The sequence below is a fragment of the Castanea sativa genome, chromosome 2 (genome assembly GCF_040712315.1).
Source record: "Castanea sativa cultivar Marrone di Chiusa Pesio chromosome 2, ASM4071231v1".
NCBI classification, from domain to species: Eukaryota; Viridiplantae; Streptophyta; class Magnoliopsida; order Fagales; family Fagaceae; genus Castanea; species Castanea sativa.
Window position 1 is genome coordinate 21,030,897 of NC_134014.1, and position 21,872 is coordinate 21,052,768.

Genomic DNA, 21,872 nt, shown 5'->3' on the forward strand with positions numbered 1-21,872 from the left:
TTTATTATTAAGGTTGATAAAAAAGTGTAATTAAATATGTATTTGACAATTATTACTTCTTAAAAAAATATTAATTACTTTATCATTCTTTCAATAAAATCTTTATAAAAATAGTTTCTATAACATTTCTCATTAAAACTTAAGGCAAAAATGGGTGTTTTTTTTATAAGTTTAATGTGAAGTATGAAGTCAACAAAATTGACACAACTGGAACCAAAAAGAGATTTTCTTTTGTAACGTCAAGGGGCCGGCAGTTGAGTAGTTGACCACAGATGGAGGAAACTGGGTCCCGCTACATTTCCTTTCCATTCAGGATGACATTTTTTTTTTCTTTAATAGTAAAATTTAATATAATAAAGTATAAATAGTTAAATACTCCTTCCAATTTAGACTAAAATAATGATTACACAAAACAAAATAAAAAAAGTTTAAACAAAACCTTTCTTCTGTTCACACATTCACAGCTTCGAAAGCAGAACCAGAAGGTACATTTCATAATTTAATGCACAAACTCTGACTTGTTTGAATTTTGAACTAACAATGCATTAATAGCGTAGAAGAGGCAAAGGAGCAGTGAGTTGCAAGAAATACAGGCTCAAAGTCAAAAAAAGAGAGCAAAAAGTCATTGCAGCTTTGGATTCTTGTTAAGTAAGAGAAAATCAAGGGACCTTTTTTGTTGTAGGAAGTGGAGCGATGCACGATGGTTTTGATGTCTGGTGGGCTCAGTCAATGCTTTTTCTTAACCAAAAGGTACTTTCTTTAGATGCTGTTTTAATCTCTTTTGTTCTTTCTTCTAAGTTGTAGTTGTAATGGGTGTTTCCTTTTCTGCAACTTTAGCTTCCATAATCATATTGCTTAGCTGTAATATCTTGTGGCTTGTATTTACTTCATCTGGGTTGTTGGATTCTTCTGGGTGTTTTTTTATACTCTAAAGTTTCTTCTTTTATTTATCTTTGATGGGCTTTTGGGGTACTTAAGGTTTCTTGTTTGCGAATTCTGATGGAATTGTGAAGTGGGGTTGCAGAAATTTTGGTTGGTTTTTCATGTCATTACGTAATTTGAATGTTCGAATCCTAGATAGTAGGATTCAGAATTGGACTTGTTTATGGCATAAGCTTCATAACATAATTGAATAGGAACCAAAAAGAAAACTTGTTGAAAGTTAGAGTTTTGGGACAGTTTCATTTTCTTAGTTCATTTTGATATACATGGAATCTAGTACTCCAAGAATTCACTGGTTGAGCACTAACACTTTGCTCATGATCTAAGAATTTATGAGCACTTTTATGAGCTGGGGTGTTGGGTAATTTATGGGTTCTGATTTTTAGTTCTGTGGTTGATGCTAGTTTAGAAGAATTTCAAGTGGATTGATCCAGTATGAGACTTAAGAATTGGGTGAATAAGGGAGTAATTATCATTCAAGGGAGATTGCAGAAGATGATGAAGTGTATTTGTTCAGGTGAGCAATTGAAGGTAGATGAAATGGTTCATTCGTCGGAGTCCTTAGCAACTCGGGACTATTCAGCAAGTGGCTATTCATCCCGAGCTGGTGAGATGGAAACAAAAGTGGACAATAGCAACATTGAAGAAGCAGAGTGCTCTCTTCGTGAGAGTGGTTATCTGAACTATGAGGTTAGTTATACCTATTTTTGCTGATCTCTTGCCTTTTCTGTTGTATTTTTGTTTGTCTGTTATATGTAAACTAAGAGCCTGTATGGTCACGCTACGAAATTTTTTATGGTTACATTTTCACTTTATATGGTCTTCAATGAACAAATTGAACATTATGATGGGAAAATTTTAGATATGATTTATTCATCCATTGTAGTAAATACTTCAACCTGTTTTTGATTGCTCCATTTAAGATATGGATTCAAATTATATGGTAAGACAAAAGGAAGTAGTCAAATTCATATGAACCAAAAAGGCCATAAGTCTTTGTTTTACTGTCATTTAGCTGTACACTTGTAAAGTCATTTTGAGGTGGAAGTGACTCTGACAATGAGAATTCCTTACTCATGTTTTAGATAGATTCACCTTTTTATTCCTGGATGGTCATTGGTTACAGTTATATTAAGGGCAGTACATTGAGCTACTAAACCAAATGAATTCATTAAAAAAAAAATGGCAATTCCAATATTCTATGGTAAAGATAGCTCTCCAATGATGCCTGAGACTATAGTATATATGTCTATTTTGGAGAGATCATGAACACCATAAAATTTTACTATGCTGGAATCATGGAATCTCTACTAAATTTGTTGAATAATGGATTTATTTTTTTCTATGAAACTTCAAAAATTTGTTGTGTTACTACAACCCATTCCTTCACCTAGGCATTGGTTGCAGTGATGCAACATCTTTTGTCTATTGGTTGAGTACTTGAGTTGCATGAGAGTGGGGTACAGGGGGTTTGACTAGTTCATGACATGTGCTATTTTCCATGTAACTTGTGATCTCTCCACTGGTGAATATCCTCTTGCTGCATTTTCAATGGATGTATCCAAAGTTGGGTGGTTGAATGTATGATATTTTATCTTTGATCTCCATGTTTACCATAAGTGAGGAACTAGTTATTTTGGGCATGTTGATCTACTAGATCCAGGACTTAAACAGGAATGCTGTTGCTGCAAATAATTTCTTTCATCGATATTGATAATGTACCAATTTGATTTTCAGTAACTTGGTTATAATGGCCCATGCATACATGACATGGAAATGAAAATATGTGACTCAGTTTCTCATAGGAGTCGAGTAAAGTCCCTTATATTTATTGATATGATGTAAATATATTATATGCTTTTCCTTGAGATTCTTTATGACAGGGGCTTCATGAAATTTCAGCCAATGTCCTCATATCTCTAGTTTTTGCATGGTTATGGCTATGACTACATGTTATTCTGCAATCTGGGCTTGCTTTGAATCTTTTTAGAATTTTCTTTACAAACTTGGTAAGGCTAAGACAAATCTCTAACTTCTTTAGGAAGCAAGAGCTTTATTAGGAAGGCTTGAGTATCAAAAAGGTAACATAGAAGCTGCACTTCATGTATTTGAAGGAATAGACATTGCTGCAATTACCCCCAAGATGAAAGTCTCCATTTCTAGAAGATGTGAATACAATAGACGCCATTCACAAAGTGATGCTGCCCCACTCATGTCTATGCATGCTGTTAGTTTACTACTTGAAGCTATTTTCCTCAAAGCAAAATCATGTCAGCATCTTGGGAGGTTTGGAGGTATTCCCTCCATCTCAATGTGATTTCCCCTTCCTGTTTAACTTCCATCTCATTATGTTGTTTCAATTATCTTTCAGATTGTCTTGTACATTTTTGGACTCATGAACTTGCAATGAACCCAGCAACATTTTTTTTGTACTTGAAGGTCATTTATATTCAGAGGTCACCTTGCATACTGAATCCCATGATCAGTTTTCTTTACTAAATTAGGAATTTATGTATTGTGTAATAAATCGACCAGCAAAAAGTAATTATTTAGGTGATCTGTGCATTACAAGTTCTCCCCTCCCCCCCCCCCAAAAAAAAGAAAAAAAAGATTGTGCTTGTTGTGGGCTCTCTCTCTCTCCCCCTCATCTTCCCTGCCAAGGATCACATAGAAATGAAAATTTTAAGGTTTCTGAGATGGTTTGTTTATAAAATTACTGCATGGCTAACCTTCCTTCCTAACCCAATTTCACAGAAGCTGCTCAGTCTTGCAAAGTAATTTTGGACACTGTTGAATCTGCATTACCAGAAGGCTTGACTGAAAACTTCGCATCAGATTGTAAATTACAAGAGACTCTAAACAGAGCTGTTGAATTGCTTCCAGAGTTATGGAAGCTTGCTGGGTCTCCCCAAGAAGCTATCCTATCATACCGGAGAGCTCTACTTTATCATTGGAATCTTGACACGGAAACTACTGCAAAGATAGAAAAGGAATTTGCCATTTTTCTTCTGTATAGTGGTTGTGATGCAAACCCCCCAAATCTTCGATCACAGATGGGAGGCTCCTTTGTGCCAAGAAATAATTTAGAGGAGGCTGCTCTTCTGTTACTGATTCTACTAAGAAAATTTGTTCTTAAAAGGATTGTATGGGACCCATCAATCATTGATCACCTTTCTTTTGCCCTATCTGTTTCAGGGGAATTGAGGGCCCTAGCTCATCAGGTTGAAGAATTGCTTCCAGGGATCATGGATAGAAAGGAAAGATATAGCACTCTAGCTCTCTGTTATTATGGGGAAGGCGAAAACATGATTGCTTTGAATCTTTTGAGGAACTTTTTGCATGATAGAGAGAACCATGATTGCATACCAGAGTTATTACTGGCTTCAAAAATTTGTGGAGAGAATTTGGTTTGCATTGAGGAAGGGATTAATTATACTCACAAAGCGCTTTCTGGACTGCATGGAAAATGCAGCCAAGTGGTAAGTGTTGCAAACTGCTTACTGGGTGTTCTATTGTCAGGTAAGTCCAGATTGGTTGCTTCCGATTCTGAGAGGATTTTGAAGCAGTCTGAAGCAATTGAAGCACTGGGAACTGCTGAGAGAACAATGAGAGAAAGAGATCCAAGCATTGTTTTTCATCTTTGTCTAGAGCATGCTGAACAAAGGAAGTTGGATGTAGCACTTTATTATGCAAAGCAGCTGTTGAAACTTGAGGCTGGCTCTAGTGTTAAAGGGTATATCCTTTTGGCACGGATATTGTCAGCTCAGAAACGGTTCAGTGACGCTGAGACTCTAATTAATGCTGCTTTAGATCAGACTGGGAAGTGGGATCAAGGAGAACTGTTGCGAACTAAAGCTAAGCTCCAGATTGCACAGGGTCAGTTAAAGAATGCCATAGAGACATATACTCATCTTCTTGCTGTTCTTCAAGTTCGGACCAAAAGTTTAGGTGTTGGGAAAAAGCTTCTAAAGGTATGGTGTTTGGTGTAAATTTTGAAGAATATATGACATGTCTTTTTTAAAAGAAATTATTTTCCCTTATATTTTGGTTAGGAATTTTGATTTGCTATTCCCTATTTGTAAAAGATAGAGAATATGTGTAGGCTAAGTATAAAAGCCTCTCTCTTTTTTTAAATAATGGAAAGGAGATTAGCTTAACTTTGATCTATTAACCCAATTATTGTTCCCAGAAGACCATTTTGAGGTAGCAAATGACCTACTTTTGTTACAATTTTCTCTTACAGAATAGGAGAAATCATGACAGAAGCTTAGAAATGGAAACGTGGCATGATTTAGCTAATGTCTACACAAGCTTGTCACAATGGCGGGATGCTGAAGTCTGTCTTTCAAAATCCCAGGCTATCAATCCTTATTCCGCTTCTAGATGGCATTCAACAGGTATGTTCTCCTTCAATCATTACTTTTATATATAATTTGTATTTATATTGAATTTCCTCTTAGCTTTTATGTTCTGATTTTTTTTTGTTCCCTTCTACTCAGTAGCCCTTAGAGACATAGGACATGGTGCAAATTGCTTCATTTTAGAATGATGTCAAGACATGGTGCCAAAACTCAAGTTGCTTGATATATAGTAGAGCTGTATCTGGAATTATATCTCGTTAAAATTGCTATCAAAGTCTTTTTTTTTTTTTTTTGATAATTTGATAGTTACAATAGGGGAGAGGGGGGATTGAATCTCAGATGTCTCCACTAGAAATACTAAGAGGTACCAACTAGTTGAGCAACAAAGCTCTTGGCACTATCAAAGTTTAATCAAGTCTCTCTTCCTTGAGTTTTTGAAACAAATCTTATGGGGTGTCAACCGTTCAAATGCAAATATATTTGATTATATTGTTGATTAATGAACCTAAAACTTGGTGACTTGTTAGGTTTACTCTATAAGGCCAAGGGTCTCCACCAAGAAGCCCTGAAATCATTCAGGAAAGCATTAGATGTTGAACCCAACCATGTTCCAAGCTTGATATCCACAGCATGCATCCTCCGAGAGCTCGGAGGTCAATCATTGGCAGTTGTGAGAAGTTTTCTCACTGATGCACTTCGACTAGACAGAACAAACCCTTCTGCTTGGTACAATCTTGGGCTTCTCTACAAAGCTGACAATGGAGCAACACAGCTAGAGGCTGCCGAATGCTTTGAGGCTGCTGCACTTCTTGAAGAATCCGCGCCAGTTGAGTCCTTCAGATGACCAATACTACATGCACATTTTGTCTCTATGACCCATGTATTATATTGTAGATTAGACTACACTTTTTATTTTAACTTGATGATACCCATTAAAAAGAAGAGAGGAAAAGAAGAACCAAAGGAAATAGAAGATGTTTGATAATTAAATTGCTTCACTTGAAATGTTATTAGTATCTTTTACCCTAGCTATGTCTCGAGGTTTATTGATGAGTGGACTATAATGAATTTTGCGTTGTTGTTGTATGATGAACATTAGAAGGGAACGTATTTTGCATGTTCAATTCACATTCTAGTTTAGGAAGTTCATGAAATCTCTTCAATTGACCTTTGCTGTTCTGTGGCACTGACATTAACAGTACTTTTCAACTCATTCGAGTTGATCCATTGCCCATGTAAGATAACTGGTGCAGAACATGTTTACGATCAGATATTAGAGCTCCATCCTTAGAGAGATGTATAAGCTTCATATGATCATAACTGATGCACACTATTAGATTGTGGTGGAGCTAGGATTTCAATTCAGGGGAGGTAAAATTAAAAGAAAAGACTGTAAGTTAAATTGATCTGAAAAATACTAATTATACTTATAACAAAAAAAAAAAAAAAAACTATATGCTAATATGTTTGTCATACTCAAGCTAATGTAAAATTTTAATTTTTTTTTCATAATTTCAATTAACTATAAATATATATATTTTATATCATTATAATAAAGAAAATAAAATAATCAATTCATTGCTCATGACTATCAGATTAAGAGATTAGTTTAAGTACATAAAGTTTAAACATGTAATTTGATTTTTCAAGAAAATATTTAAAAATAAAATTAATGTAAAAGTGTTAAGAATATAACAATATACCTGTAAAGTTGAATACATACTTTATTGTTTTGGTTGCTTTTATAAATTTTTAAATACTTCCTTTTTATAATTACAATGGGGGCATTTAAAGTTTTGAACTTTAGATGCCTCCATTAGAAACACCAAAAATACTAATTGAGTTATATATTTCTTGACAAATAAAAAAAAATACTTCTAATACATTATTAAATGAATAAATATAGGAGTTATTTTATTTTATTTTAATTGTGAGACACCTATTTTAGACTTTCAGCCGTTACTTGTGGTTAGAAAGGTAGAATATGTGGGAAGCAAAAATTTTTAAGCAGGAATGTGGGATCTACTAATTAATATATGAAGTTTCTAACTGGTGTGCAGCAAAATCGCAGAGTCTGTAATAGACTTTTTGTTTTAGTGAAATGCAAAAGACTTGTACAGCTACCCTCTAAAGTCTAAACTGCACTATAACTCGACCCCCTTAGACAGCGCTAAGGGTTCACGTCTCGGTCTATCTAATACATATCAAGTCAATCTTCCATTTTGATATATTTTATGGAGAGTGTTTTTCCAAATTAATTTGGAAGACTTTTTTTTTTTTAAAGAAAAAAAAAATCACTGCATGGAGATTGACATAGACTATTTAATGATTTGTGACTTGTTTAGATTATTATGTGAATGATTTTGTGAATCAACATAATATATTAGAAGAAATTCATCCAAATCAATTTGAAAGAAAACTTTGTCCATTTTATATTTTGTATAACATTCATGTGTATTAATGCATCTTGTTCATTCTATTTAGACACCTCATTTTATAATCTTGAAAAAAAAAAAATTTCTTTACAAATATACCCAAAATGTAAAATGATCATTTTCCATGTGAATAAAATCCCAAAATTGACCACTGAGGGGTGTGGTCTAGTTGTCTTGGGTGATGCACAAGATGCGCTGAGTGTGAGGTTCAAGGTTCGAGTCCGAAAATGGACTCCCTTGGGTTATCTCTCTTAGCAGCTCAAGGTTCACTAGTGTTTCTCATAAGGTTGGAAAGTTATGACTCACTGTGGACCTCTTCCGAACCCAACGGGTAGGGTGCTACTATGATCACGCCCAGATAGGATTGTTACGTTGGTCATCTCCTTCCCATTTATAGGCAGGATTGCTATGTTGGTCCCCCTACCCATTTATAGGCCACTAAAAAAAAAAAATCCCAAAATTGACCTATAGGTGAATTTGGTTTGCAATTTTCATTGAATCCAAGATTGCCAAATTAATGTCTTCTGAAACTTGTCATTGTCTATGCTTATGGCACAGCTCAAAAAATGATGGCAACATTTACCAAATCATTTTAGAGGCGCTGAATTTGAGCGCCAGCTTAATATGATTTTTCATGGGTGCAGCACATTAAAAAAAGAGAGAAAAAGAAAAGAAAAAGAAACATAACTCTATTATTATTGAAAAGCCTTCATAAAGAGATTACAACTTCATAATGTGTAGAGTCAATCCAATATTGCCAGGAGCATCGATTTCGAAGGCTACTCTTAGCTCCCTATCTTTTTTTGTAATTATTTTATTGATTGGTTTTCTTTTATGTTTTTTATCTGATTTCTTCTTCTTGTATTTTTTGGATTTGATCTTTGTTCTTCATGCATACATATATCATCCTTATTTTTTAGAAAAAATGACAGTAATATCTGGACGTCACATGGGAAATTTAATGATGTTTATTCAGACCTTTCAAACCAATATCTGCTCTAAATTAAATTCTATCACATCAGAGCATGCAAATGGCAAAATAAAAGCTACATGACAAAACAAATGCAAAAGTACCTGCATTGATTTCATCAAAATAACTCAACGGGCCCCACAAGATTGTAATATTTTGACTAGCTAAACCAAAACAAACCATAAATATAAAATATCCACAAGAACAAGCTTCATAGACAAAATTATTATAGAAAAAAAAAAAGAAAAAAGCATGTGATATAAGAAAGAAAATGATATGCTTCCTAACTCGAATCTGACTTGGTTTTACTTTAAAAAAAATATATTTTTATATATATTTCATTTGTTAAAATTAAAAGAGGATGACATTTCTCAAAAAAAAGAGGATGACAGTTTTTTTTTTTTTTCGTCTAGAGATATACCTATTGGATGGGAGTATTTACATACTCCTCGAGCAATGCTTTGGGCTCTCATAAATAAAGTGGAGTCCACCCTTTTTGTGAGACCCAAAACATTGTTTTAAGAATATGTAAGTTATAAGTAGAGTAGAGCTAGTTGAAAATTGTAACTGATTTTAAGTTAGCTCTACTCATTGCTTTCCATCTATGCAAACTGGTCATAAATGCTAAATAAGAGCGGTTTGTATTTTCTTTAAAAATTTGATAGTTATAATAAGAGAGATTTGAACTCTGGACGGCTCTTTAAAAAATAGAAGTACCACTTTCCAAACACAATGCCAATCAATGATACAAAATTATCATATTCCAAAAATAAAATTTCAGCAAACAAAATGTGCACATAAAAGAAATAGTAAAGGAGAGGAATCGGAGAAAGTGAAAGCAATGTGTTGCTTATGAGGGAAAGAGGGGTTGGTTATTGATATTGGTTGGTGTGGCTAGTGTAGTTTCCGAATTGGAGAGGTATTTGGATTTTTGACTAAGAAAAGGTAACAAATGTTCCTAGTTTAGGAAATATTTTTAAAATCTTTTTATGAAAAAAGTAATTAAATTTTTTACCCTTTTTTATATGTCCTATAAAAGTAGTGTAAAATTTTTTTAAAGAGAGAATCACAACCGTGAAATTGAAATACCTTGTTTTTGTCTTTGGTTACTATAAATAAATCAGGTATGTCAATTATACACCCAATAAAATCTCAAAAAATTTTATTTTTATTTTGTCCTCAAATTGGCGCCACACAGAAAATTCTAATCCTTTCACCGTCAAAGTTTGCACCCAAATAAGGATTTCTCAGTGTTTGAAAAATGAAAAAAATAAACCTTTTTTTTCTTTTCCGTTTTCCTTTTTGATTTTTCATGCTACTGCTTGGTAAACCCTATAAACCCTACACCACACGGTTTTAGGGTTTTGTGTTACTCAGGTCGGTTATGAAGTTAGTAGTTTATTATATATATTATCATCTTCCTTCCTCTTCTTTCTTATTGTTTCAGGTTTCTTCAATATGGTAGACGTTCAAGGACTAGTCAATGAGCTTGTCTCCAAGCTAAGAAGAAGGTAATGTTCTTTTATATATATATACGTGGATATGTACGTAATAAAATAGAGAAAAAGAATATATGTGATCGACTTCTACTAATCTATAGTTGGTTTCAAAAATTTGAGACTAAGGTTTTGTTGTTGTTGTTCTGATATATGTATATATAGATGATGTTGTTGGGTTGTGTGATGATGGCTGCAGGAAGGTTGAGGGTTCGCGTGCAACAGCTCGGCTGACGGCTGAGTTGCTTCGTTCAGTGATATCGCAATCGAAACTGCCTACTACAAACCAGCCCGCTGCTCTCATTGATGCCGTAAGGGATGTTGGAGAGAAATTGATTGCTGCTAATCCCATTGGTAGGTCTTTTTTTAATTTCTGTTTTGCTGTGTTGATCATGAGATTTAATCAGCGACAGAGGGAGAGGATGAGTTTTGCACTCCCTCCTATATTAATTGGGTCCTATTAATCGGTTTCAAAGTACACCCATTTCTCTATATAATTTAGAGTTTATTGGGTTAGACGATTTGGAAAGTTAAAACCGCGTTTTTAAACTCAAAATATTAGTATTTTGCAACAATAATTCATTATAACTTCTTTTGAACATATTCTTAATAATGTAACCAAGCCACTTCTCTAAGGAGTTTAGCCATGCTCTTAGCCTGAAACTCTAGTATTTTATTAACTTTTGCCTTTGAAACCTCCTTAACAATTGCTGTTAAAAAGCCTTCTTATATTAAACGGGTTATTTATTTATTTATTTTTGGACATTTTTTTCTGCCCTTGAATATTAATATCCAATATTTCGTATTGATCTTATATAATTATAAGATTTTTTAAAATATTCATCTCTATTTTAAGTATATTTGTTAGATCATGGTTGATAATTTGTTATTTGGAATTATAGATATCATTATAAATTCTTATATATGTTATGGCTTATTAATTTACAGACAACTTTCTATAGTTACAACATCATTTTCACATACTTTTTTTTAACTGTTTTATAATTTAAAAATAAAAATAAAAGTATTTACAAATATGAGATTAAGGTTTCTTAAAAATTTGTGAATGTAATAATTATGACAATGATATTACTTATATTTTATGTAAGATGATAGTGCTACTTAGTGGACTACATAAATTAATATAGTTTTTCTTTTTCTAATTTAATTTCACAGTTGTATGATTACATGGACTGTGAATTGTCAAAATAGATTATCAATCAGATTACTAATTCATAAATTTAATTTGTATAAATCCATTGAGATTTTTTTTGGGCTTCACCACTAGATTTAATTAATTGATGTTGAAGAGTGTTCTTCTGAACCAAAAGTTTGGTTTCATAATCTGGATAGTAAATTATATATAGAATTTTTAGTTACTGATGCCAACTTCCAATGTCTTCATCTATTAATAAATGACAAATGCAGGTTTTTATATAAAGCCTACATCTATGATCTATGTTTGCACTTTTATAAACGCACATAATTAAGCATAGAATTGTCAAGCTAGCTTGGTGGTCGGTGGTGTACATCGGCTGGTCTAGATCCCAAGTTTCCATATCACTCTTTTAACTTTTTTGGAACCTTCATTAGAATCAATGACTCAGCTGAAAGACAATTTTGACCATTTGTCAAATTCACACAAAAAGAGACAAAGCTTAGATTAGACCATGCCTGTAATTCTAGGAGCGTTGTAGGAAGCTTAGGTTATGAGTCTTTGGATTAGCCCAAAGAACACATTCTTGAGAGAATTCCAATTTGAGAGAATGCCTGGAATCATGTATTCCAATTTGTAAAATTGGTCACACATACAAGAAATCATGTCAGGTAGATATTTCAAGTAAGTTTAGGAATCCCTACGAGTGCCTCCTTCCCTTCTACCCAATTTTAGGAGTAATTAGAAGACATTGTAACTAATCTTGATTCATTAAATAAATATTACCACTTAAGGAATAAGGATTTAAGGGCATATACCAATGAATTCTATTCATGTACTTGTTCATGCTTGTATGTATACAAATATACATTCGTTTATGAATAACAACTTGAATAGTCTCAACAACTTGGATTAACTTCTTGAATATGTACACTTCCACATGCCCATTTGTTTGCACACACTTGTGTTATAGTTGCCTAAAGTTGATACCAGTTGACTTTGGTTTTTCCTGTCCACGATATATTTGAAAATTATGGTTCGAAGTTATGCTCAGCTATTACAAAAAAGTTAGCTTGTTGCGAATTGATGAAAATTTTCTATCTATTGGATTGCAGAGCTTGCTGTTGGGAACATTGTGAGGCGTGTTTTGCATATAATCAGGGAGGAGGATCATTCGAATGCAAGAGATGCTGTTGAAGGGTTTAGATTATCTGTAGGAGGAGATAATGATTATATAGTTGAGCAAGATCACCTAAATCTATCAGCTGCTGCTCAAAGTTCTCTGTGTCGACCTTCATTGCATGCACTTTTAGAGCGTTCTCCTGACTCTGCAACAACTTACTTCACTGCTACTTCAGAGGATGATTCTGAAGAGAAAAGCAAATGTAAGCTATCACAGTGGTTTGTATTCAATGAACTCTAATTATGACATTAAATCAAAATATGAATTAAGTTTCTAACTTTGAGAGTTTTTTTTTTTCTCTAGGTAATAGAATTTTTATTGAAAAAATGAACATAGTATCATGCTGATGATGATGAACATTCTGGACATGATATATTATTATTGATATATTACCTTGAGTTTACATAAATGTTAAATAGACATTATTGATTTTTTTATTTAAAAAAAAAATTATCATCCAAAAAAAATTATATCCTTTTTCAGCATTGGATCAAAATGCAAAGAGCTTGAAGTTTAGGCGTAAGGTCATCTCAGCAGTTAATGATCTCATTGAAGATATAAATTCCTGCCATTTGGTGATTGCAGAACTAGCAGTGGAGCATATACATCACAAGTAATTACTATTTAAACTTGATGTTATCTTTCTCCATCAAGTAGCTTTTGTTAAATCTTTAAATTTACATCCAGAAGCATTTTTCCCCTCTATTGCCACTTTGAATATGTTTATTGATGTTTTCTTTTCTGCTTATTTCTTCTACTGTAATAATTTTTTTGTATCTTGCAATGTTTGTTGCTCCAAACAAGATATAAAAGAGGGTTTTAATTTTGTATTACTCCTAATTATTTTCATCTCTTGCATTTTCAGGAATAGTTTTTTTTTTTTTTTTTTTTTTTCTTTTCCCCCTCTCTTAATTAATACCAATCAAGAAAGTCATAAAATCAAAACTGAGCTAACTTATAGAAGATGTCAGAGCAGACTTGGCTAGGCTATGGATCTCCTTATTCCTAGATCTTTGGACATTATTTATACGAGAACAGAATATATTATGAATGTCTAACATCAAAACTATTTCTGCAATGTGCTTATTTATTAGATGAATAGCCGCAATGAGTCGATCTACCAATAATTTTTCTCTAAACCTCTTAAGAGAAGCTATTGATATGCAAGAAGGAATGATGGAGGAAAGTAAAATATGTCAAAGAGGCACATCAATCATAAGCTAAAAGTAATTTCCAGCCCCCTCTAGGGGCCAAATGAGATAGCAGCTTGTCCTATTTTTACATGCCTGAACAGTTGTCTGGATGTTTACAGGATCTGTACAAAAGCACAAAACTAGGCAACCTTGCTAGTTGGGTGTTCATGAATCCTCTTTAAGAAGGAAGCCTTCACTAAAGACTGTTGATTGATCTCTTCTATTCCGTTAATTATATTCTATCGTGTCATTTTCAAGTCATTCCCTTGAATCTGTGTGGTACAATGCATCCCCAAGTTTTAGGAGATAGCATTTTATATGGATAATGTAGTGGCACTAAAATTAAATTGCATCAACCATGGCTTGAAAGTTTATGTGCCCATATCGTCATTGGCAAGTTCATACTTTAGAGAGCTAGTCAATCCATAAATAGAAAACTCCAACAAATCTATCACAATATGATCTGCATCAATGAAACTATATATTTCATTGTTTTCAGAATACCCTCTTTCAGCTTTCTGACTAGAGTAGATTTAAAAGCCATTCGTAGTTTTTCTATTTCTAGAAATCTTTCTAGTTGAAGTGGAGCTTTGCTTGATTTTTAGTCTCTCTAATTGGTTTTCATGTATGGTTCTCTTTGTTGAAATTGTTTAGTCACTTGATAATCTTTCATGTATGATGCAAGTATTTGTTGTTTATAGGCTATAGCAGCTTAGTTTTTTCATTCAATTGAAATATTCTTTGCCTTTTGATTGATTACAGTAAGGTGATATTAACTTTCGGTCGTTCAAGAACAGTGAAAGAATTCCTATGTGCTGCAAAGGAGAAAAAAAGATCATTTGGGGTATTTGTTGCGGAGGGTGCTCCAAAGTTCGTACTAGACACTATCTATCTTTACCACAAGAAAGCAATTGTATTAGTCCCTTTTTAGCTTGGGACTGATTTATTTTACTCTTTTTGATATGATTTGTTGCAAATTGGTCATTGATTAGGTACCCAGGGCATCTTCTTGCAAAAGAGTTGGCTGCCAGAGGGTTACAAACCACAGTGATTACTGATTCTGCTGTTTTTGCCATGATTTCCAGAGTGAATATGGTACTTATTGACTCTGGAAGCTTTTTCTATTCCATTATGGCTGTTATTGGAAAGCATTTTAATTGTTTAAACTAAAAATTCTCATAAAAGGTAATAGTTGGAGTTCATGCTGTGATGGCCAATGGCGGGGTCATCGGACCTGTTGGGTTGAATATGGTTGCACTTGCTGCACGAAAGCATGCCGTTCCATTTGTTGTTGTTAACGGTACTCACAAGGTATGATGGTATGATAAAACGCTGTTCATTTATTGAAAGAATGTGTCTCACGCAGGCATCTTATTGCATAATATTCCATATTACAAAATTATAATTTGCATCTTACTTCTTTAGTCGTAGTGTGATTTTTTTCATAATCCATAAAATTCCTCCTTAAATATAAGTATCAGTTTTAACCTTTTCATTTCAAATCATGTTGCAACAACTTGTTTCAAGAATTCATAGGAACACCTGGGCTGTGTTGTGTTCTATTGGCACTCAAGAGCTCGAGTCAACTTATGTCAAAACTTCTTAAAATTTTGTTGTGTCTATATGGTATCAAGTCCCATCCAAATTTTGGTATGGACTAAATATCATATGCAGCATTTTTGTATAGGATGTGGAATATTTTAAATTATAGATAACTAAAAGGTACTTTGTTTTGTTTTCTACAAAACAAAAAAAAAACTTTGCCGATTATGATGTGTAATGCTGCCTTGTTTATGACAGTTGTGTCCATTGTATCCAAACAACCCAGGAGTCTCGCTGAATGAGATGAGATCCCCATCTGAAGTATTGTCTTTCGAGCAATTTTCAGATTGTATGGATTATAGAATTGGCACTGGTGCTGCTCAACTTCTTGTTGTCAATCCTGCATTTGATTATGTTCCCCCAGAGCTTGTTAGTCTTTTCATTACTGACATGTAAGACTGTTTTCCATACTGCTAGTATTGAGAAACTTTCAAACACCTTTTTCCTTCTTGTTCTAAATGTTATTTTCTAACTTACCAAAGAAAATTTTCTTTGGGTAGAACTCATGTTCTGAAATTATCAAATATATCTATACTATAACTAACTTCTTTTTCCATTCACAAATATGATTAAAAAAAAAAAAGTCTCATCCTATTAAATTATTTCTAATATCTATGATGCTTCCAATGTATGAAATGTATTCATTAATGCCCTGATTATGCTTAATTTCTATTGCAGAGGAGGGTATTGTCCATCATATATGTACAGGCTTATTGCTGATTATTACTCTTCTGATGATGTGGTTATACAACAGAAACCTGCTTCCTAAAAGTAAGTTTTCTTGAAGCCTCAACCATGTTGGAAGAGATTTTGGTTATGTCAGTCTGCATGTATTATTTATGTGTTGTAGTCTGCATCAAATACTCTCCTCTTGTAGTCTAGATTTGATGATTGTGAGCAAGAATCCAAATATCAAGTACCAAAACTTTCCCACGGTTTGCTAAATGATTTACATATTACAAGTATGCTTAGAAGTTAGATCTTTAAGATTTTAGTGATTTAGTTAGTCTATGGTGAAAACCAGTACCTTATAATAAACTGTTCGTGATTGTAATCACAATTTTCAGTCCTCTAGTGTTATTTAATCTGGATTTAATAGGGCGGATTATCGCTTCTAAAGAACTGGAAAGCCAAAAGCGGCTCTTTTCGGCTTATCTGTATTCGTTGAACCTCATATATTACAAACTTGATTAAGTGTATATCAAGACTTAGCTATACCAGTACTGACTACTGAGTCAGTGCATGAGAGAAATACCTAATGTCAATGCCACTAAAGATCGCAAGCTTGGTATTAGCGTCAATTAATTCTAACCATTTGTTTCCTTTGCAAAACTTTAGATATCAACAGACCTCAATGGGATTATACTACAGACACCAACCATAAAATGTAAATTCCTCAAAAAGATGAAAAACAAACTGTACACAGGATACTTCTCTTATGAAACTTCACTGCATGCCATGTACCTGAATTCTCAAATTAATAAGCCAAGATTAGTAGCAATCCAATATCTATTTCTTGTAGTCCATTAATGTATTTAATTAAGAATACAAGCAATAGTATACTAGATTCATTAGGAATTCGCCAATATGCATGCTCCAATATTGCTAGTTGTATGGCTTAACATTTTTTTATAAAGCGGCCAGTAGGGGCTTGTGATCCTCAGGCGGTATTCACAAACAGATCTAATTTGGGTGTCTTGAGTGACAAAAAAAGTTTTAGTTTAATAGAATCTGTTATTGTTAGTCATATTTTGATGTGTTGATTGTTTGTGTCTGATGCAGATCAAGGAGGTGATACTAATTAGCAGACAGAAAATTAACAGGAATTTGACTACCATTATGATTCATGATAAGTTTATGTTAGGTCCAAATTTCATGGGCAAAGAGAATCCCCGTTAGTGGGGAAGAGCTACAGGTTAAAAGCATAGATAAAACTACAAAAATTGATGTTACTGTTAATAAGGATGAACTAATGACCAAATTATTTGTAACAAATACATTCAAGTTTTCTAGAGATTTTCAGTCATTATGTAATAGAACAATTGCTTTTCAATTTTTTATTTTTATTTTTATTATAAAAGATTACAAAGTTATGCACACACCTATGGGTCTTGAATCCATGGCCTCACCCTTAAGCTTACTCTACAAGGAAAGGGGAATTAATTAATTGCTTTTCTATGAAATATTAACCCTGTTTCTCTTATTTTATTTCGGTGTGAACTTGCAGTTATGAATAGTTCTGGTCTTTTAATACATGCATTAGTAGTTACTTGTTCTTATCTTTAATCAAACTATTAGTGGGCTATACAATAAGCAGTCTTCTCCCATTCAAATCCCTTCCCTCTTATGCTGTACATGACCTTCACCTTGCTAACGGGTAGAGATACCAATTACTACTTCAGAGAGGATGCAGCGATTTTTTTTTTTCAATGATCTTTTGTCATTGACAACAAACATTAAAAGGCAATCTCTCAACCTTGAGTTTGACCATTTCCCTTAATTTTGACGGCTGTTTAGGTGAATAGTTAATAGAGAATTAGACATGACATATATGGCAGTAGTAGAAATGAAGAAGAATTTGTAAAATGGACTGGGTTCAGTCAGTTCCTGAGGGAGTTGGGGATACGTGCTTATGATCGTTACCTCCAATATTTTAACAGTTGGAAGTTAGAACCAACTCTTCTAACAAGAGAGAGCTCTTCCTGCAATGTCTTCTTGTTATTTACTGAGGAAAGCCATGAAGAATGTCATCCAGAACACAACAATTCCTCCTGAAATTAAAGGGTGCAATGCAGTTGTTATTCTGCAAAACTTTTAAAATTTCCATTCTGCGCCATCTTGGTTTGGCATCAACAATGACGGGAAAACCAGGACACATGGCCAATGATATGATATCATATTCAAAGATCTCAAAGCAATATAAAATCATGGATCCATGGTCCAATGATTGCTTGCAACAAAGAAACATATAAAACTTTTAGGCTTGTGAGAATAGAACCATTCATTTAAAAAGAAGATCAACAAAAAAGCAATGCAATTTATGTTAAAAAATTATTACAAAAATGAACTAATTAAACAAGCTTATGAAACACAGACAAAGGCTATTAATAAGGGCCACATATTACTCCTTGCGAAGATCTATTCCCGCCTTCTTAGCAACAGCATCCAGACCGTTCTTCTCTATGGTCTTCAATGCCTTGGTTGATAATCGTAGCTTCACATAGCGTTTACCAGCTTCCCACCAAATCCTTTTGTACTGCAGGTTCACAAACTGCAACTTCTTTGTCTTATGGTTTGAGAAGGAAACTTTATTGGCCCTGTTTGCCTTCTTCCCAGTGAAGGGACAGATCCTACCTGGAAAAATAAACCAAGTTAGGAGATAAGTTCTGAAAAAAGGCACTAAATTGGTCATCAATGGTAAAAACTAATCACTGTTAGAAGCATAGCAAGTCATATAAGTACATACGACTACATTTTTGGATAATATTATCAAGAAATACTACATCTTTCACATTTTAAAAACATATCAAATAAAATATGTGAGCAACTGTTACAATGCAAGCCATAAACACATATTACAGAACCAATTTCACATAAATTTCTTCAGCATAAAGCTCAAACTCAACCCCATATGTATTCCATTGAGCCATAAAATTATAAGCTTATGCATGAATTCATAGATTTACTAGGCTTATTCAAAATATCCCCCCTAAATCCAATCCAACAAGTAAAGATTACTAGTACAAGCTTACTAGTAATCGCAAAACCAAGTCAAACTAGTAGTACAAGCTTCATTGAGGCTTGTTCATTCCAATTTCTATCAGCAAGCCTTGCATATACAAAGCAGGGTACTAGCACAAGTAGTATGTGGAAGAAAATCAATGATTTTATATCACTCAAGGGTTTTCTAAATTCCACAAAAAGATAACCCTTTCCATACATAATAATGTTCAAGCATATAGATTTTGTTAACTTCATTACCTACACAAAATTTATGACGAAAAGGCTCACTCCAACTTGATTATCCTTCCCCTAGTACACATAAACATTAGACACCAACTTGCTTTAGGTTTCACTTCCCTAGACCACCAACGTGGTTCGCGCGTAATTGCGTGCACATTGAAATAAATTCAAAATTTAAAAAAAAATATATATATATATATAGTCTTGAAGAACTCTGGATACCCACATTAGCTACCAAAAAAAAAAAAGTGAATGGCCCTAAGGGAAAATGGAAAGATCTAAACCAGTAACCTCAGGTTCATGACTCACCGGCCAATTGTGATATCCATTGGGTAAAAAAAAGAAGTATCTATTCTATAAGCTAATTCAACCTAGAGACTATATAAAATTTAAAACCTTGAAATTTTTTACTAGTGGGCATTCCTAAAACAAGAAGAAATTTGGGTTACATAAACAAAATATGTTGTTATGCGAGTTGAAAATGTATAATTTAGCTACGACTACAAAATTTAATGATTAATCAGCATTGCGTGGTTGACAACATATATGTACACAACACAAGTGATTAATCCAAAACATGTGAAAATAATAATATTGAGAAGTTTACGGGCAACAATAGGTTGAAGAGGAGGTGTGAAAGGTGGAGCAGTGATAGAGTGAGAGAGGTTGTAATCTGAGATTTTGGTTCCGCTCAATTGGGAGGTCAGGAACCCTAGCTCGGACACCGCCTGCGCCTGCGCCTTGGTCCTGGGGCTAAAAACTGGTGCTCCTGTTCTGCGGAAACATAGAGTGGAAGTGGAAGTGTTTCCAAAACACACTGCCGATGCTGCCATTGCTTCACTTTCTCTCTCTCTCTCTCTCTCTCTCTCTCTCTCTAAGTTTGAATGGATAACGAATTAAACGAGATTAGCAGATACAGCCTCTTATTTTCTTTTCTTCTTTTTCTTTTTTTCACATTCACAGAGGGTTTGCTACTTGCAAGCTACTTTGCCCAAGCTGGCATATGAGGCCCAGCCCAGGATTGGTTTTGACCACAAAGTACCGGACAAGAAAATTGTATTTGTACCAACACATTTAACAAAATTTTCATGCTAATTTGTTTCTTGGTCTTTGCCCAAAAAAAAAAAAAAAAAAAAAGACCACTCGCTAGTCGCTAACCCCTATAATGCACAAAATTTTTTAACATAATATGATTTTTTCTCTCTATACATAATATGCCAAAATTTTAATGAAGTGTTTATAATCTAAATTCAATTAAAAATATATTTAAAATGGGATGTTTAAAACGCCTCAAAAAGGTGTATCAAGTCAACTGTATGGTCCATATTGATCTGGTCAGCGTCTACTTAGTTTAGCAATGTAAGCTGATTAATCAATATAGTAATCCTCGAAAGAAATGTTCACTGACCCCTCACATTAAAATTTATTGTTCTAACAAGAAACCATCACATTTTAAATATCCCTAGGTCCCTACTCAAACTCCCACCCATACCTAGTCAATTCCAAACCTTGCTTTTGAATTGACAAGTCATTTGGTGAAGGCAACAAAATAGCATGTCATACTTGATAAATAGATGACATTATTGTTAGTGTATGCCTATTTAATTTGAGTGCAGCATGCATGCCCTTGTGATTTTAATCACACCTACCAATCAAGCTCTTTGCTTAGAATGATTTTTAGAATGTAAAAGAGATGAGATAAAATGAGATAGATAATTAATTTTCCCCCTTTTTTAGTAAGAAAGGAAAAATGGGATGGAAAATGGGGTGAGTCGTTTTCCCTCTTGATCCACAAATTTTAATCCCTCCAAATTAAGAAGAAAAGTGCAAAGAAAATATAGGAGAAAAAATATTATTATTTTAACCCTCTTTTAAAAACTAATGTAAAAAAATTAAAACAAAATAAATTGCTTCTTATATATAGTAGGGATAAAATAATAAATTGCAACAAATCACTATTTCTTTCCTCGCATTTTTCTTTCCAACTAAGTAAAGGAAAGAAACAACTATTTTATGATTTATATCCTCTCAATTTTCTACCGTCCTACCAGAAAATTAGTATCTTCTCCTACTCCCATTTGTCCATTCTACCAAAGAGCCATTCACTAACAGTGTGAAACGAACAATTAGATGGTTATGCATCATGATTAAAATGGATACATATTCATTCCGCTATCTAAGATTCTAAATGATCCACGATAATTAGTGATTATAAGTAATCTACGGGTGGCGAGAAAGTGTCTAGTATCACAACAAACAAAAACTTAAAAGTCCGATTTGAAGTAAAACCACTGCAATTGGGAAACACAATTATTTGCTATGAGATACTATGACTGTTTCTGGTCCAAATCAATGGAGAGATTTTCCACCATCATTTGATCAGATGGTTTCAATCTGAGCTATAAAGTATAAGGCACTGCACAGGCTTTGCGTATACAATTTTAATTCTAAACAAAGGAGCAGCAAGCTAGAACAATCCATCAAACCTCTCCCACAGCATCTGGTTCTCAGCTCAAGTGGTAATTGGTAAATCAGAGGAATAGAATTTCAACTTGCCCAGAAGCAACCCAG

The 21,872-nt window shown here is 33.6% G+C and overlaps 3 protein-coding genes across 8 annotated transcripts; 2 read left to right on the forward strand and 1 right to left on the reverse strand.

The window, feature by feature from the left end:
• The first annotated feature begins 391 nt into the window (after nt 1-391).
• On the forward strand, nt 392-6,470 carry LOC142625704 (protein NPGR2-like). 6 transcript variants are annotated; one of them, XM_075799397.1, is made up of 8 exons: nt 392-485; nt 558-750; nt 1,347-1,632; nt 2,984-3,236; nt 3,697-4,239; nt 4,462-4,913; nt 5,186-5,339; nt 5,831-6,470. In XM_075799397.1, the coding sequence occupies exons 3-8, from the start codon at nt 1,378-1,380 to the stop codon at nt 6,145-6,147; spliced, it is 1,974 nt and encodes a 657-aa protein (XP_075655512.1). In that variant the 5' UTR covers nt 392-485; nt 558-750; nt 1,347-1,377; the 3' UTR covers nt 6,148-6,470. The 6 variants fall into 6 exon arrangements, with proteins under 6 accessions (XP_075655512.1, XP_075655508.1, XP_075655510.1 ...); XM_075799393.1 differs by having other exon boundaries at nt 3,697-4,913; XM_075799395.1 differs by having other exon boundaries at nt 1,352-1,632; nt 3,697-4,913.
• A 3,055-nt stretch (nt 6,471-9,525) lies between these two features.
• On the forward strand, nt 9,526-17,357 carry LOC142626407 (uncharacterized). Its single transcript, XM_075800229.1, has 11 exons — nt 9,526-9,627; nt 10,156-10,219; nt 10,404-10,558; nt 12,476-12,745; nt 13,027-13,156; nt 14,499-14,606; nt 14,729-14,831; nt 14,922-15,047; nt 15,537-15,730; nt 16,017-16,109; nt 17,121-17,357. Exons 2-10 carry the CDS (start codon nt 10,167-10,169, stop codon nt 16,105-16,107), a joined length of 1,230 nt encoding a protein of 409 aa, XP_075656344.1. The 5' UTR covers nt 9,526-9,627; nt 10,156-10,166; the 3' UTR covers nt 16,108-16,109; nt 17,121-17,357.
• A 964-nt stretch (nt 17,358-18,321) lies between these two features.
• Nucleotides 18,322-20,299, reverse strand: LOC142626371 (large ribosomal subunit protein bL28c). The gene is made up of 2 exons (XM_075800195.1): nt 19,909-20,299; nt 18,322-18,692 (listed from the first exon to the last, which is right to left on the reverse strand). Exons 1-2 carry the CDS (start codon nt 20,132-20,134, stop codon nt 18,460-18,462), a joined length of 459 nt encoding a protein of 152 aa, XP_075656310.1. The 5' UTR covers nt 20,135-20,299; the 3' UTR covers nt 18,322-18,459.
• Between the last annotated feature and the right edge of the window lie 1,573 nt (nt 20,300-21,872).

Bases quoted from the DNA above. Each gene is read 5' to 3' on its own strand.
- LOC142625704 (XM_075799393.1), top strand. From the start codon at position 1,378: ATGAGACTTAAGAATTGGGTGAATAAGGGAGTAATTATCATTCAAGGG. The intron at 1,633-2,983 runs GTTAGTTATACC...TAACTTCTTTAG, and splicing joins GTGGTTATCTGAACTATGAG to GAAGCAAGAGCTTTATTAGG. The intron at 4,914-5,185 runs GTATGGTGTTTG...TTTCTCTTACAG, and splicing joins TTGGGAAAAAGCTTCTAAAG to AATAGGAGAAATCATGACAG.
- LOC142626407 (XM_075800229.1), top strand. From the start codon at position 10,167: ATGGTAGACGTTCAAGGACTAGTCAATGAGCTTGTCTCCAAGCTAAGA. The intron at 10,220-10,403 runs GTAATGTTCTTT...TGATGGCTGCAG, and splicing joins GTCTCCAAGCTAAGAAGAAG to GAAGGTTGAGGGTTCGCGTG. The intron at 15,048-15,536 runs GTATGATGGTAT...TGTTTATGACAG, and splicing joins TTGTTAACGGTACTCACAAG to TTGTGTCCATTGTATCCAAA.
- LOC142626371 (XM_075800195.1), bottom strand. From the start codon at position 20,134: ATGGCAGCATCGGCAGTGTGTTTTGGAAACACTTCCACTTCCACTCTA. The intron at 18,693-19,908 runs GTAAACTTCTCA...TTATTTTTCCAG, and splicing joins TCTTCAACCTATTGTTGCCC to GTAGGATCTGTCCCTTCACT.